The sequence below is a fragment of the Neovison vison genome, chromosome 1 (genome assembly GCF_020171115.1).
Source record: "Neovison vison isolate M4711 chromosome 1, ASM_NN_V1, whole genome shotgun sequence".
NCBI lineage: Eukaryota > Metazoa > Chordata > Mammalia > Carnivora > Mustelidae > Neogale > Neogale vison.
This window is the reverse complement of record NC_058091.1, coordinates 62,732,162-62,746,220: the sequence shown is the minus strand read 5'-3', so window position 1 is coordinate 62,746,220 and position 14,059 is coordinate 62,732,162. Positions and strand designations below refer to the sequence as shown.

At 37.0% G+C, this 14,059-nt stretch overlaps 1 protein-coding gene across 1 annotated transcript in view; it reads right to left on the bottom strand.

Moving 5' to 3' along the window:
• Positions 1-5,049, bottom strand: part of TXLNB (taxilin beta) — a 65,074-nt gene extending 60,025 nt beyond the window's left edge. Inside the window, exons 1-2 of the mRNA XM_044236641.1 lie at positions 4,983-5,049; positions 2,300-2,743 (exon numbers count right to left, since the gene is read on the bottom strand). Of these exons, the coding sequence (XP_044092576.1) occupies positions 2,300-2,729 (430 nt within the window). The 5' untranslated portion in view covers positions 2,730-2,743; positions 4,983-5,049. The remainder of the gene's footprint in view (positions 1-2,299; positions 2,744-4,982) is intronic.
• Between the last annotated feature and the right edge of the window lie 9,010 nt (positions 5,050-14,059).

Genomic DNA, 14,059 nt, shown 5'->3' with positions numbered 1-14,059 from the left:
TCATGGAAGACAGAGAAGAAACCGCAGTTGGTCATCTTTAATTTTACCCCTACTTTTTTTCATATCCCCTCAATACAACACATACATATTCCTCTGTAGAAATAATTATAAAGTGATAAAGCAAAAAGAATTTTCCATTAAGAACACTTGAAATCATAACTCTCCATGATGTGATTTTGTACTGTCCTTTTTAAAATTTTTTTTTAAAATTTATTTAATTGACAGACAGAGATCACAAATAGGCAGAGAGAGAGAGGAGGAAGCAGGCTTACCGCTGAGCAGAGAGCCTGATGTGGGGCTCGATCCCAGGACTCTGGGATCATGACCTGAGCCGAAGGCAGAGGCCCCAACCCACTGAGCCACCCAGGCGCCCGGATTTTGTACTGTCTTATGGGAAGTTTAATGATGGCTAATACAAAGGGACGTTTCTGAAATGCCTTGCGAGATAAGGAAAAACAGCTTTTGAACATAGAGCAACTTTATTCTCTTTCCCAAATATCCAGAACCCTTGAGTGATTCCAGTTTTGCACTTTGCAACTTGGTAGTTATTTTTAAAGTATTATTTGGGTTATTTTATTCTTTATGTTGGGTGAGTCAAATGTCCTATTTAAATGTGTCTTTTAGCCCTTCTTGAAAACTATGCCCACAATGGGTTTTAAGTAAGGTAGTGATATCCCACGCCAGCAGACATATTTTGGGGATTTATAGATACCTGGTTATTAGAATCTAAACCCAGTTCTGACTCCAGTGCCCATGACATTTCACTTTGCCACACTATCTTCAAGAAATGAGTAAGACATTATAGCTGCCCCTGATAGATTTTCTACCTCCCTTGGGAGGCAGGTATATAAACAAATGATTGATGCAGAAAATTTAATGGAGAAGTAAGAAAGGTGATGCTAATTCTTACTGAGCATGTCTGGGAATGTACCATATAGAAAGTGGTATTTGTACAGAGTGTCACAGTGAAATTCACCAAGGAAGACAGGCAGAGGGGTTCTCCTATGTACAGTAACATGCTTTCAACCTAGCAAATAAATTAACTCAATCTTTCTTTCACAGCCATTTTTGGTGTAAAATTCCACATGGTCACCTAAAATTTTCCCATGCCTGTTCTTAGCAGTATCCTATAAAACATACTAGATTACAATTACAATTAGAAAAACAAGGTTTTTCTCTCCATGCTTAGAGCTCCTTAACCAAAGGGTCTTGATGACTTATTCATCTTTGTTTACTTAGTACAGTACCTCATAAAGATGAGGTATTAATACATATTTGCTGAATCAATAAACTAATGAGAATAAAAATATTTTGTGCAATTTTTGACATTCTATAATTGATACCTTTTGAAGAGTTTTGTGAAATAAAAATATTTTATATAGTAATAGAACATACAACTCAGCAATCTAATAATCATTTTACATATAAACAATCTCTGTATTTATATTTTGTTTAAATCCAGATTCCACTAGCTTTGTTTTAAGCAATTTCCCTTTCATTTACTTGTTCGTTCATCCTTATAACAAATATTTATTGATCACCTGGCATGTGTCATCCACTATCTTAAACACTAGGCATCCAGTGATGTCTGAATACACACACAGTCCCTGTTCTTGAGCTAAAACCAGCTAGGGAAAGGGAAGACATGCATTAAGCAAATATCACAAAAAGTAACATTCTCATATACTGCTAAATTCTCAGAAGGAAAGATACAAGATACAACAGAAATGGAAAACAAGAAGACCTTATCTAGAGTTGGGCTAAGAAAATGCCACTTGAATTGTGAACTAAATGCTAAGTTAAGTGCCCAAAGGGCTGAACATGTAGGGATTTCTAAGTAGAGAAAATAGGATATATGTGGATATATATGTTCAAACCACTGATAGAGAAGATCAGAATGATTAGCCATTAGTCAGTAGTAGTGGTGGTGGTGATAGGGGCAGAGAGTCCAGGAAGCAGATGCTGTGTAGAGTGATGGGAGGTAAAGCTAGGGAAACTAATTTGGGTTAGACCATTAGGGCCCGAGAGACCATGTTAAGAATTTTAGTCTTTGTCCTAAGAACAGTGAGAAACCACTGGGGAAACAGGGTAGGTGAGTAATATGTTCAAAAGTTCACTTCTCTCTGAGAGGATGCGGCTAAGCACCAAGTATAGCAAAGGAAGTGTAGGGAGACCCTACAGGAAGCTGTTACAGTAATCCAAAAATGAGATGCAGCTTTTAGTAAAGGTTGGAGGAAGTGCCCCTTCTTGATGAAGGAATCATCAAAGGAAAGTCATGCATTAGAACATAACTACTTGCCTAGTCCTTTAAGGATTTTCTTTTCCAATTTTTGCTCTTTATTGCTGACAGGCTCTTTGGTTGTGGTTGGTTCTCCAGAAGACAAGTGTTCTCTCTCCGTCTCTTCAGTGACCTCATCACCATCCAAATCCTCATTGTCCAGTGGTTCTATGTTCTCAGGTGGCTCCTTTGTCTTGGCGGGACCCTCTTTTTCAGTAGCAGACCCATAGGTGTTAATGATGTCTTCCAGTTGTCGATTTAGTTCCTCAGAGATATCTTGAACTCCCTGTTCAGACTGCACACCTGCCTTATCCTCCGTTGTTTGGAGTGTGGTTGAGGAATCCTTATCATCTTGCTTCTCCAGGCCATTTTGACTCAGTAATGATGAACTGTCCCCTGGAGGTGTTGACTGGGGTTCTCCTGAGAGCTGTACAGAGTGATTCACCTCCATACTGGGAGTAGTATCTAGTGGTAAGCATAGTCAAGTTTTATATAGTTAACCCAGTTATATGTAAAAGGTATGGATATTCCCAAAAGGCCACCTACTAATTACAATTTCTAACATAAAATGAATGTACTTTCACAAACCCTTGATGTTGCAATTAGTTAGGTAGAAACAGTGGGAGACATTTTTCCAAAGCAATTCACACTATTAGCATATTTTTGGTTTTGGTCTTTAATTCCAGTAGACATTCCTTTCACTGACATTAATGGAATAATTCAAGATATTGTTTTTCATTTTATATTTATCATATTGCTTAAGCCAACTTGTGTTACCCCTCTCTTACATTATTCTATGTAGACTTATGGTCATTGTAAGTATAGAGATGTCTATACTTAAAATGTTTAAAGTGGTGTTATTTTTTTTCAAAGTTAAAACATTTAATACAAGAGCCACAGAGCTTACTAAAAGCACTCATAACAACAGCAGTCCTAAACTCTATTCTAGTTCATAAGTGAAGATTTGATAAATATGAGTACATTGATATAAATGAATTATTATACTATATACAGGAAATACTTTCTTGTTTTTCAAGTATTTTCCTTTTCTCAAATGAGCAACACATAATTATCCATCAATAAAATATGTTTTCTGAGGTTCAAACTAGCTTCATTTTTGAAATAAAATGGAGAATGGAGGAAGGTAATAATTAACCAACAAACTAGTTTGGAACCATGGTGATGGTCAAGATAATAATTTATTGAATTTCTATAATACTTTTTTGTTCCAATATAAAAACTGAATTTCTTTTAGGAAAAGAAAAAGATTATAACTCTTTTTTTTTCTCAGTCAAGAAGCTCTAGGATAACTGTAATTTTAAGAAATAGCAATGTTTAATGAATAGGGAGGGAATGAACTTGAGAAATAATCCATATAATATGGCCTCTTTGGAAATACGGGCTGAAGTCCAAGCTGAGTCAAAGAATTCCAGGATTTCTGGCTATCTCCATTTCTCGGGTTGCAATAAAGTTGACCTAGGCCTTTAAGTGATGGTGCATTTTATTTATAAATGGTGCGTAATGGTCATGCTGCTAATTAACAGCATAAAAATATGATGGGGTTCTCATAATGCATAGGTTTTGCTGTTGCAGTGGCCTGAGAGGAAAAACAAAACATACTGTTCCCCATACTGCACAGCTTCCTCTTTTGTTCTCAGGGCAGGGGCTGTCAAGTGCTTGGACTCCAACAAGAACGGAAAATTCAACCTACAGTCCTAGGCCGCCCACTTAAGTACTCATTCACTTTGAAGGAAGTACTTTTTTCTCTTGCCCACTTGAATGCACCAACTTTATGATTAAACGATGCAGTAAACAGCCTTATTGTTTCCGTCACTGGCATTTCTTTATCCTGACCCCTACTTGCTGGGTACACTCATCTATATATAACTTACCCTCCCCTAAATCGGAGAGAGATACATGGCACCTGCTGTCCAGCCAGAAGTTATTTTAAGCTCTTCTAAAAGGAGCCATGGCATTTAGCCCTTCTTCTTTGCAAATCAAGGGAAGAGAATCCTTTTAAAATCAAAACTAAAAGCAGTAAACATGTACTGGCTTAAATACATATGTGGGTTTTAAAGTGTTAGGGAGGCTTCTGAGGATGGAATAAAATCTAAAGTCAACCCCAACTTCAAAGCAATGAATTTAAAACTGACTTTCCACAGAAGTTTAAGTATGGCTAGTTTAACTGCAAAAGTTGGGTTGTATTTGATTTATTCTTCATTCCTCAGAGGCCACAGCCAATGGTGTTTTTAATATTAATTCCATGGATATCCTTTAAACTCATAGCCCACATTTACTTTAAAACAGAATAACTGAATCTTTGTAAACCACAAGACAATTCAATTCCTAAAAGTAGCCTCAAGATAAATCAACAAAAAGGAAAAAAAAAAGTCAAAGAATTCCGCTACTTTTAAATTGTTCCTTACCATATTAATTAATTAACAGCAAGAAATTATTTCTAAATTTTATCTTCTTAATACACTTTATTGCTTTTTTTTTTCCTTCTTGAGAATTTTTCACTTGTATGGGGAATCCAGCAGATTATCACCCACATACCTTCCTGAGTAACACATTTCAATTATAAATAAAACAATGGAAAGTTCTTCCACAGTTCACGGGCAATCTCAAAGTTGCAAGTTTCGAACACCACAAACCGCACCCTGCAACTTCTTATAGGGCTTGGAGGAGTGTTTGTCGCACTTACCAGAAGACAAGGAGCTAAGCGAAAAGAGGAGAGTCAGGAGGCTGCGAAAAGCTAGTCAGAGAAGCTGCAACAGCCAGCCGGAGAACGGCAGGCAGCTGTGTTCTTACACAGGAGAGAGAAACGACACACACTCACAGGCACCAAAGCAACAGGAGAGCAGGGAGGGGGTGGGGAAGGAAAGGAACAGTGTATGACACAGCAAGAGAGAAATACACCAACTTTCAGTAGCTGCCTCCTGGGCAAGTATCTGAGGAAAGAGAAGCAGCTGGTAGATCATATCAGACTCTCCATGTTTTGTCCTTTAAAAAATTAAAACTCTCACTATAGGCTCCTCTGTAAGTATAATTTTTCACTGTTCTTTTGGGCAAAGATCATATTTTCTTATTTCTTAGTTTATTTCCAGTGTGGTCCATGATTCATCTTCTTTTTTTCCCCTTCTTATGCAAGTCTAATTAGCATCAGATTTCTCATAGGAATCTTGGCAGGGGGAATCCAATGGCATAACAAAAAGGAGGTGGGAGAACTACTTGAATTCTGATGTCTTCAGTTTGTTTGTAAAGTTTGAAATACTAGTGGAGGTGGCTCTCTTGGGGCTGGGTTTGGTGGCATCTTCAGAAACATGGTAATTGATGTAATTGGCCTCACATCCCACACCTTAAGCATGTTACCGCCTTCATCGCAGATAAGCCCTTGGGGAGGTAGTCACTTTCTTCCTGAGTTGGAGCCTTTTCCACCAGCTGCTCTTCCAAGTTTTTCCATCCCTCCTATGTCTTCAATTTGCTCCTTAATCCTTCTCAGGAAAAGAACCTTCTCTTCATTCACCCTAAAATGCCCCTTTCTCTTACCTTACATCTATGCCCTTTTCCTTCTGTTTCTAGAGAACATGGGTCCTCCATCAGACTTCCTGCTCTTGGGACTGGCTTGGCATAATGACACCCATTGTGGTATGCAGAATAATGCCACCAGAGAAATGTCCATATCCTAATCCCAGGAACTGGTAATATGCTCCTTTACAAGATGAAAGAGACATTGAGACTATGCATATGTGATTAAACCAAGGATCTTGAGATGAGGGATTATCCATAATTATCTGGGTGGGCCCTGTTTTAATCACAAGGGTCCTTAAAGATAAAAGAGGGAAGTTGGAGGGTCAGAGTCAGAAAAAAACTCCAAAAGAGGTCAGAGTGATGTGGGGCCAGAAACAGGGATTTGGGAAATTTCTAGAAGCTAGGAGAAGGAAGAAAGTGGATTATTCTCTAGATCCTCCAGAAGGAATGCAATTCTGCTGACACCTGATTCTAGTTCAGTGAAACCCATTGTGGAGTTCTTACCTCCAAAACTGTAAAACAATAAGTTTGTGTTGTTTTAAAGCTGCTAGATTCATGGTAAATTGTTACAGTAGTAAAGAAGAACTAAAATATTCCATCCCCAAACAATTTCTCACACCTTTCTCTGAGTTCAGGGGAGGTATAAGTTATATATAGATAACTGTTCCCAACAATAAGTATCATTTGATGATAGGGTTGGTAAACTAAAATGGGTGAGAGAAAAAAGTACTTCTTTCTAAATTAATGTGTCCTTGGTGAGGGCCACAAATGGGTGGCATACTGGAGTGCATTAAACAGATATAGTTAGATATCTCAGTGAATACAAAAAGTAAGTCCGTTCTCAAATTTAAGTAATGTATGAATTAGCAGAATAATTTAATGTTAAAATTAATAAAGGAAAAAAGAGAACTTACCATGATTGAAATAAGTTATTTTATTATCCATATGTACTATATGTATCAGTATGTACTAATGTAAAAATAGATATAAACTTCTGCTTATAGTTATTAGATGATACAAATTTTAAATATATATTATTTTAAAAGCCCAACAAAACAAATATGGACCATTCAAATGAATCTTACTTTTATGTGACAGATAATATTTGCTGAACCCAAATTGCTACTTGCAACATGAATATGGTACTGCCTGCTGGTCCTCTTCTAGAGTGTGCCTTATGAAATGACTTGATTTCTTCAACACTTGGTCCATCCACATGGTTACATAGTTTTCATACACATTACCTGTTATCATTTCAACTGGACTTCCTTTGATACAAATATATCATTTATAGCTCTTTCTTACTTTCTTGCTATTATTAAAGTAATGCTACTTGAATACTCTCACCCTGGCCATAACCCTAACCCTAATCCTAATCCTAGATCTGAGAAAAAAAAATATAAAAAAGAATGGAATATTACTCAGCCACAAAAAAGAAATGAAATCTTACTATTTGCAATGACATGAATGGAGCTAGGAAGTATGATGTTCAGTGAAATAAGTCAGTCAGTGAAAGACAAATACCATATGATTTCACTCATATGTGGAATTTAGAAAACAAAACACATAAACAGAGCAGGGGGTGGGGGGAGAGAAAGAAAGAGAGAGGCAAACCAAGAAACAGACTCTTAATTGTAGAAACCAAACTGCTGGTTACCAGAGGGGAGGTGGGGGTATGAGTTAAATAAGTGATGGGAATTAAGGAGTGTGCTTGTGGTAAGCAAGGGTGTTGTATGGAAGTGCTGAGTGACAATATTATACACCTGAAACTAATATTACACTATATGTTAACTAACTGGAATTGAAATAAAAACTTAAAAAAAAGTTGCACTACTTCGAGCTAAGTTGATAGATACACACGTGATAGTGATGGCACCAAATGCCAGTTATCTAGGTGATCCAGGACAGACTTATACATTTTCAATTATTATTGAAATGAATACAAACACACAAACTTGTAGCTCTCTAGAACCCATCTGTAGCATGGTAGAGGCCCAAAGAACTGGGCCTTAATTAGTTAATAATAATAGTATTATTATTATGGGTCTTACTTAATAAATTAATAATAGTATTTTACCTTTTTTTAAAAAAAAGATTTATTTATTTATTTTTGTGAGTGAAGTGGGTGAGGCAGAAGGAGAGGGGAGTGGGAGGGAGAATCTCAAGCCGCCTCCCTACTGAGCACAGAGCTTGACACAGGGCTTGATCATAACCTGAGCTAAAAAATCAAGAGTCTGACACTTCACTGACTGAGCCACCCAGATACCCCAGAACTCAGTGATTTTCCTTTGAGCTATTGTAAGGATTTTTTTTGGAAAATAACATTTTAATTTTTATGCAAATGGTATAAGAAAATAGAAAGTCTAATTTCTAATACCAATACAAAAAGTTTATCACAAGAAACAATAATCCCTTGTCCCTCTCTCCACCCTGTTCCTGCAACCTTGTCATGTTCCCCAGGGATAGTAATATTAAACCAATACAGGTATTTCTTTTGTTGTTTACTTTTTCCTTTATAAATAAGACACCTAGATTGTTGCCTGTCAGCTCGTCAGTTTTTGACATTACCTACTGTCTTCCCATAATAATAAAGATTTTAACTATACCCCATTTCCCTCGTTTTCTTCATAAAATATAACTCATTTTAAATTAATATTCTATATTTTCATTGTTGAAATATGTTCACTGCTAAATTGGGTAAAGCACTGTGATTATATATAATTCCATTCTTTTGTAACTTTTAGTTTTTCCTGGAGTTAATGATTACCTTTTCTTTTCATTTATTTAGTATTGAGAGTACTCTGTATTCCCCAAACTGCACAAAAGTTCTGTAAAATGCCTTGTTAAGCAATTTTCTCCAAGGTAAAATCTCTCAGAAAATTTATACATTCTAGTATCTTCTTGGAGATATCACCACCACATACAAACATCCCCAGAGACTTGACTTCTTGCTAACACAAGAAGGACTTTAAGGACTTCTTGGTGCACAGTCTTGGCTTGCTGCACAGCTGTGGTCCTAGCACTTCCCCTGATGTCATCCTGGGAATTCGCTTTATTTCTCTCTTGTTTCCTGATTCCCATTCTTCCTCTTTTGTGTTACACTTCCTCATCTAGTGAAACATATTGTATGCTGGCTTTCTGAGAAAGCATTTATGGGGGACTTTGTATGTCTCAAATACCTTTTTTGCTACCATTATACTTACTTGATTGCTTGGCTGGATGTAAACTTTTTTACAAAATGTAAAAAACAAACAAACAAAAAAAAACCCCTTTTTTTAATAAAGCTTTTTTTTTTACTTATTTATTGAATTTTTAAAGGCTCAATCCCTTGTTTTTTTAGGTTTCTAGTTTTTTTTTCCTTGAAAGTAGAGTCATTTTTATTCTTGATCTCTTGTATGATCCTTTTTTCTTTTTTTCTCTTTGTGGAACCTTTAGAATCTTCTCTTTATCCCTTATATCTGAAGTTTCACAATGATAAAATTTGCTGTGCATCTTTTTCATTTATTGTATTGGATGCTTAATGGGTTTTTAAATCTAGAGACTAATAACTTTAACTTCTTTCTCCCTTTATCATTGTTGCTCACCTTCTTCCTCCTCTGGGCCTCATATCCCTGAACATAGAGTCTTTCTGGTTAAGATTCCCCAGAGAACAATCCTTATGTATCCCGAAAAGGTGGAGAGAAGTTACTTTACTTTGTGAGGTGGGATTGTGGACCCTTGGGTTTGACTCTTCATTCCCTTAGTTAAAAACCAAAGAGTAAAACCCAACAAAACAAAACAAAACAAAACAACCCAGCCCTACTACTACTTTTGATAGTACCTCTATTTGTTGAGTATTAACCTCAAATTCTTTAGTCTTTTCAAAGTCTATCAGGAAAATTATTTGTTTCTAACTCTGCTGCTACCTTTCCCTCAGCTCACTAACCCATTTCTGTTAAGCATCCTTTTTCTGTTCGATTATTTACCATTCTGTTTTTTGTTCTAATCCTCATTCATTATGGTTTGGGGTTTACGGATTCAATTTTTCTGGTTTCATTGGTGTTATAAGTTTTTATGTCTTGTTCTTATTTTCTATAGAGTTTTGGAGGAAAAAAAAGATCAGAAAGATTTTTATAAAGCCATCTTGGAGTCAGGAAGATCTATTTAACCATCACAGTTGTTCAATGATGAAATGAACTAGCAGCCAAAATCAAAAGCTTCAGTACCAGAAATATCTCATAAAGCCTTGATTTTTTCTTTCTTTTAGATATACTGAAGAAGAAACTTCTGCATGGGGTGCAGGAAAATTAGATGAAATGACTCGTTTAAGACCTTTACCAAATATGTATTTATTAATTCTATAGTTCTTTACTGTGAATTTAAGAGAGGTAGAAATCATTTAATAATTAAGATTATAAGTGTGAAACTCAGGCAGTTGCATATGGATTCCAGATCTGTCTTTTACTTAGACTATATTTTATTTATTTATTTATTTTAAGTAGGCTCCTTGTCCAGTATAGGGCTTGAATTTATAACACTGAGATAAAAAGTTTCATGCTCTTCAGACTAAGCCAGCCAGGTGCCCCCTTAGACTATATTTTAACTTCTTCAACTTCAATTTTCTTCTCTGTAAAATGGGACTACCTATTTTATATGGCTGTTTTGAGACCAACATAGAAAATATGGTCTATATAATCAACACGTAATCTGTGTAAACTGATTCAAATAATGACATGTTGAAGTGAAACCCGTGAAATGGAAATTAATATTTTCTACACGAATAGCATTTTGAAATTGTTGCTATCTAGAAGCAAAGTTAAATGTGAGAATCTATTATATTATATCTTGGTCATGGTATATACTTGGCCTGGATTAGACTGGCTTGGGGTGAGAAGCAAATCTTTGTACATTCTGTTCCTACTCACCAGACAACACCTCTGTGTTTCTGGAAAAGGAGAAAATGCAGGATTGTGGTCAACAGAAATAATTTCCACTCAGTCTAAATACAAAAACCTATGTAGCAAATTACAATGTTCGATTCTTGTGGTGATGCCTCTTTAATTTGTACTTCTTGTGTTCAGTTGGTCTCCAGAAGCAAAATTTATGATTTACATCCTATGAAAAGCCTTTGGTTTTATTACTTCTAAACAAGAATTAACTAAACAGGATTATCTCTAGAAAGGGCAATGTGAACTAGCTTTCATGAATAAAATAAATCATTTGAAATTTGCATAAATATTGGGTGCTACACTTGTGCTTGGAAAGAGCTCCACTTCTTCAATAGCCTTATTTGATTACACTTAAATTTTTTTCATGATAATAATTTAATCATGAATTTCTTCTTATAAATAATGCAGATACATTTTAGAGTAAGCTTCTTTACACTGATTCTCTGTTTAATCTGAATTAACAAGATTTTGCTTCATGCACTGTACAAGGGAGATTTGGCTTGTGTCAATATTTTGTTCAAGGAAGGTCAGAATGAAGTCTGTCACATGTATAATTTTGGCTCTCTCATCTTTGAAAATCCCCCTCTTTACCAAATTGCTGAATATAGTAGAGATCTGGGAGCATAGGGCTTTGTGTTGTCTTGTTCATTTAGAATGTGTCCACTGAGGGTAAAACTGAATTTTAATAGCTGTCAAGGGCTGCAGCAACGACATTGTCCTGAAATGGGCTTTACCATTCCAGCCTCTGAGTGCCTGCTTGAAGGACACATGGTTGAAGCATGGAGACATTTTTCTCCTTAGTCCTGTCTAAAACATGTGTCATCAGCGATTTGCCCAGCAGAGTTCCAGGATGTTCCTCAGGTAAGTGTCTGTTTATTGCTGCAGACCAATAGGAAAATACTGCTGACGTTTGATACTCATAACATAACTATGGGGTCAGATGCTCCTGAACTCCAGGGGCTTCATAACTTTTGGTGTCTCACTTCCTCTGGCTCATGGTCCCTACAGAAAACTCGGGCTATACATCCCATTTGAAAGAACTGTGGTCACTAAATTAATGGCAACAAGAAGGCAATGATACAGATTGAAAATACCAATTGCTGATGATCCCATCTTTAAGGTTGCCAAGCCACCAGTGGTTTTGGGCTGTGACTCCCTGTCAGGTATATCCCCCCTCCCAACATTTCCCCTCTTCTCATTCCTTCTTGTTCTGGGATTTGATGACTTCTGTGGCATCTGTAGAATCTTGGCAAGGAAAGGGACCTCACAGATCATCTTGCCATCTCCCTTGGATTCAGGGGTTTTGTCCAGAGCCACCTGACCTGCTGCTAGGTAGATGACATTTTGGTGAAAAAACAAAACAAAACAAAACAGCCCTTCCTAATAAGACAGCACTACTTGTCAAGTATTAAAGAAAGGAATAAAGTCTTCCAAAATGATAGATCTGTGGTGTTTTACCCCAAGCAATTGTGCCTCCTTTCAAAGGTTTGACAAAGGCTTGTCTTTCAAAAACTCTTTTTTGAGGTTCAGTAACTAATGACTACAAGGTTCATTTTTCTTTTCTCTGTTTAGTATCAAAGGTTCTTTTGATTCTCCTCTGTGAGGGTCATGGGTTCTTCTCTCCCCTACCTGAGTGTCATAAGGCACCCTTTCCCCTGCTGATTACAGAGAATTCCCAGAAAGGGTTTAAGGTTGAACTTGTGTTTAAGAAAAGCCTGTCATTTTGATGTGTTAAAAAATAGGGGTGTGGTGGTCACCTAGTTATAAGCTGGTGAGTTCTCTTCTCCTTCCTTCTTGCAATGTAGTTCTTCTTAGAAAGTCTGGACCTATTTTTAAATTCTAAGTATGTAGCCTTTTCCTCCACAATAATTTGATGTGGTTTTGATAGGATCTAGAACAACATAGACCCTGAGAATGGCAGAGGTGATCAGCGGGATAGGACTGAGTGAGCAAATGCTTAGACCACTGTCACTTTTCTATCCTCCTTATTATGTCTCCTCCCTACGTCCCTTTTGTGGTATGGGATGCCTAGGCTTTATTGTTTTGGAGTCAGACCATTAACTGAGTTTGTCTATCTGCCTATCTAATCTTTAAGAGCCTTTTCAGCTCTTAATAATCTTTTATGTGACTCGTTTTCCTAGTCTAGAGTCTAGATTCATTTACCGTTTGTGCTCCTTAGTTCAGTTTCAAGGACTGGGAAGGAAGCACCTCACCTCTTCTATTCATTTTTAAACCATTTAGTGGAACCCATTCAATATCCATTCAGCATTTAATTAATCAGTAATGGTGCCAAACTGTAGTTGGATCCTGTCAGAGCTGGCTTGTTGTTTAGCCCCAGGGGTCATCAATGTAACTAAAGGGTCTCCCCAGCTTTGTATGTCGTGGTGGTCCTACGTTCAACCTGGACTGTGGCCAGATGGAATCATGGTATCTGGAAAGGACAAATTCCTATTTGCCTTTCTCATAGGTATCTAAGAGAGTTTTGCTAAAGCATTAAAAACATGATGGGGTGTGCCTGATTGGCTCAGGCAGTTGAGTGTCTGACTCTTGATCTTGGGTCTTGATCTCAGGGTTGTGAATTCAAGCTCACAATGGGTGTGGAGCCTACTAAAAAAATAAAGATAAAAATAGATAAAGTAACAAAAAAATAAAAACACGAAGGGTAATTCAAGGGAATCATCTTGGGGATCTGTATAGCATCCCTGAGGGCAAAAGGTCATATCTTTTAGCACTTTAAAGGGGAAAATGTCAACTATTATTAAAAAGTAGTGATACCTGATTGTTGGGGTTGTCAGTGCCCAGGTCAACTTCTGCAATCTCTGCTGTTGTTCTTTGCGCTGTATCTACTTTCCTATGACATCCCACAAGCCATCCCTCCTCTAGGGATGCCAGGAAGACTTCTATCATTTGTCTAGAAATAAGAAGCTCCTGTGGCATGATCACTATTTCCCTGTAGATTAGGAGAGGACAGTGTAACACTAACGGGTTTGGGTCCTCACCAAAAGAAGTAATGTCCTGCAGTGTCCCACACTGAATGGGACAGAGAGCCCTCACCAGAAGAAACCTGTTCATGGAAATTGGTGCTTGAACATGGGCCAAACACTGCCTGAACACAAAACAAAACAAGCTACTGATATAACTTTTCAAAATTCAAATTTTGAAATCCAGAGATCTTAGAATCTGAAGAACGAAAAATTTTGCAGGGTGGGGGGAGGCAACAACAAGCCAAAAATTTTTTTTTAAGGATTTTTTTCATTTATTGGAGAGAGAGAGAAAAAAAGAGAGAGAGAGTGTTTGCAAGAGAGAGTGGTGAGCATGAGTC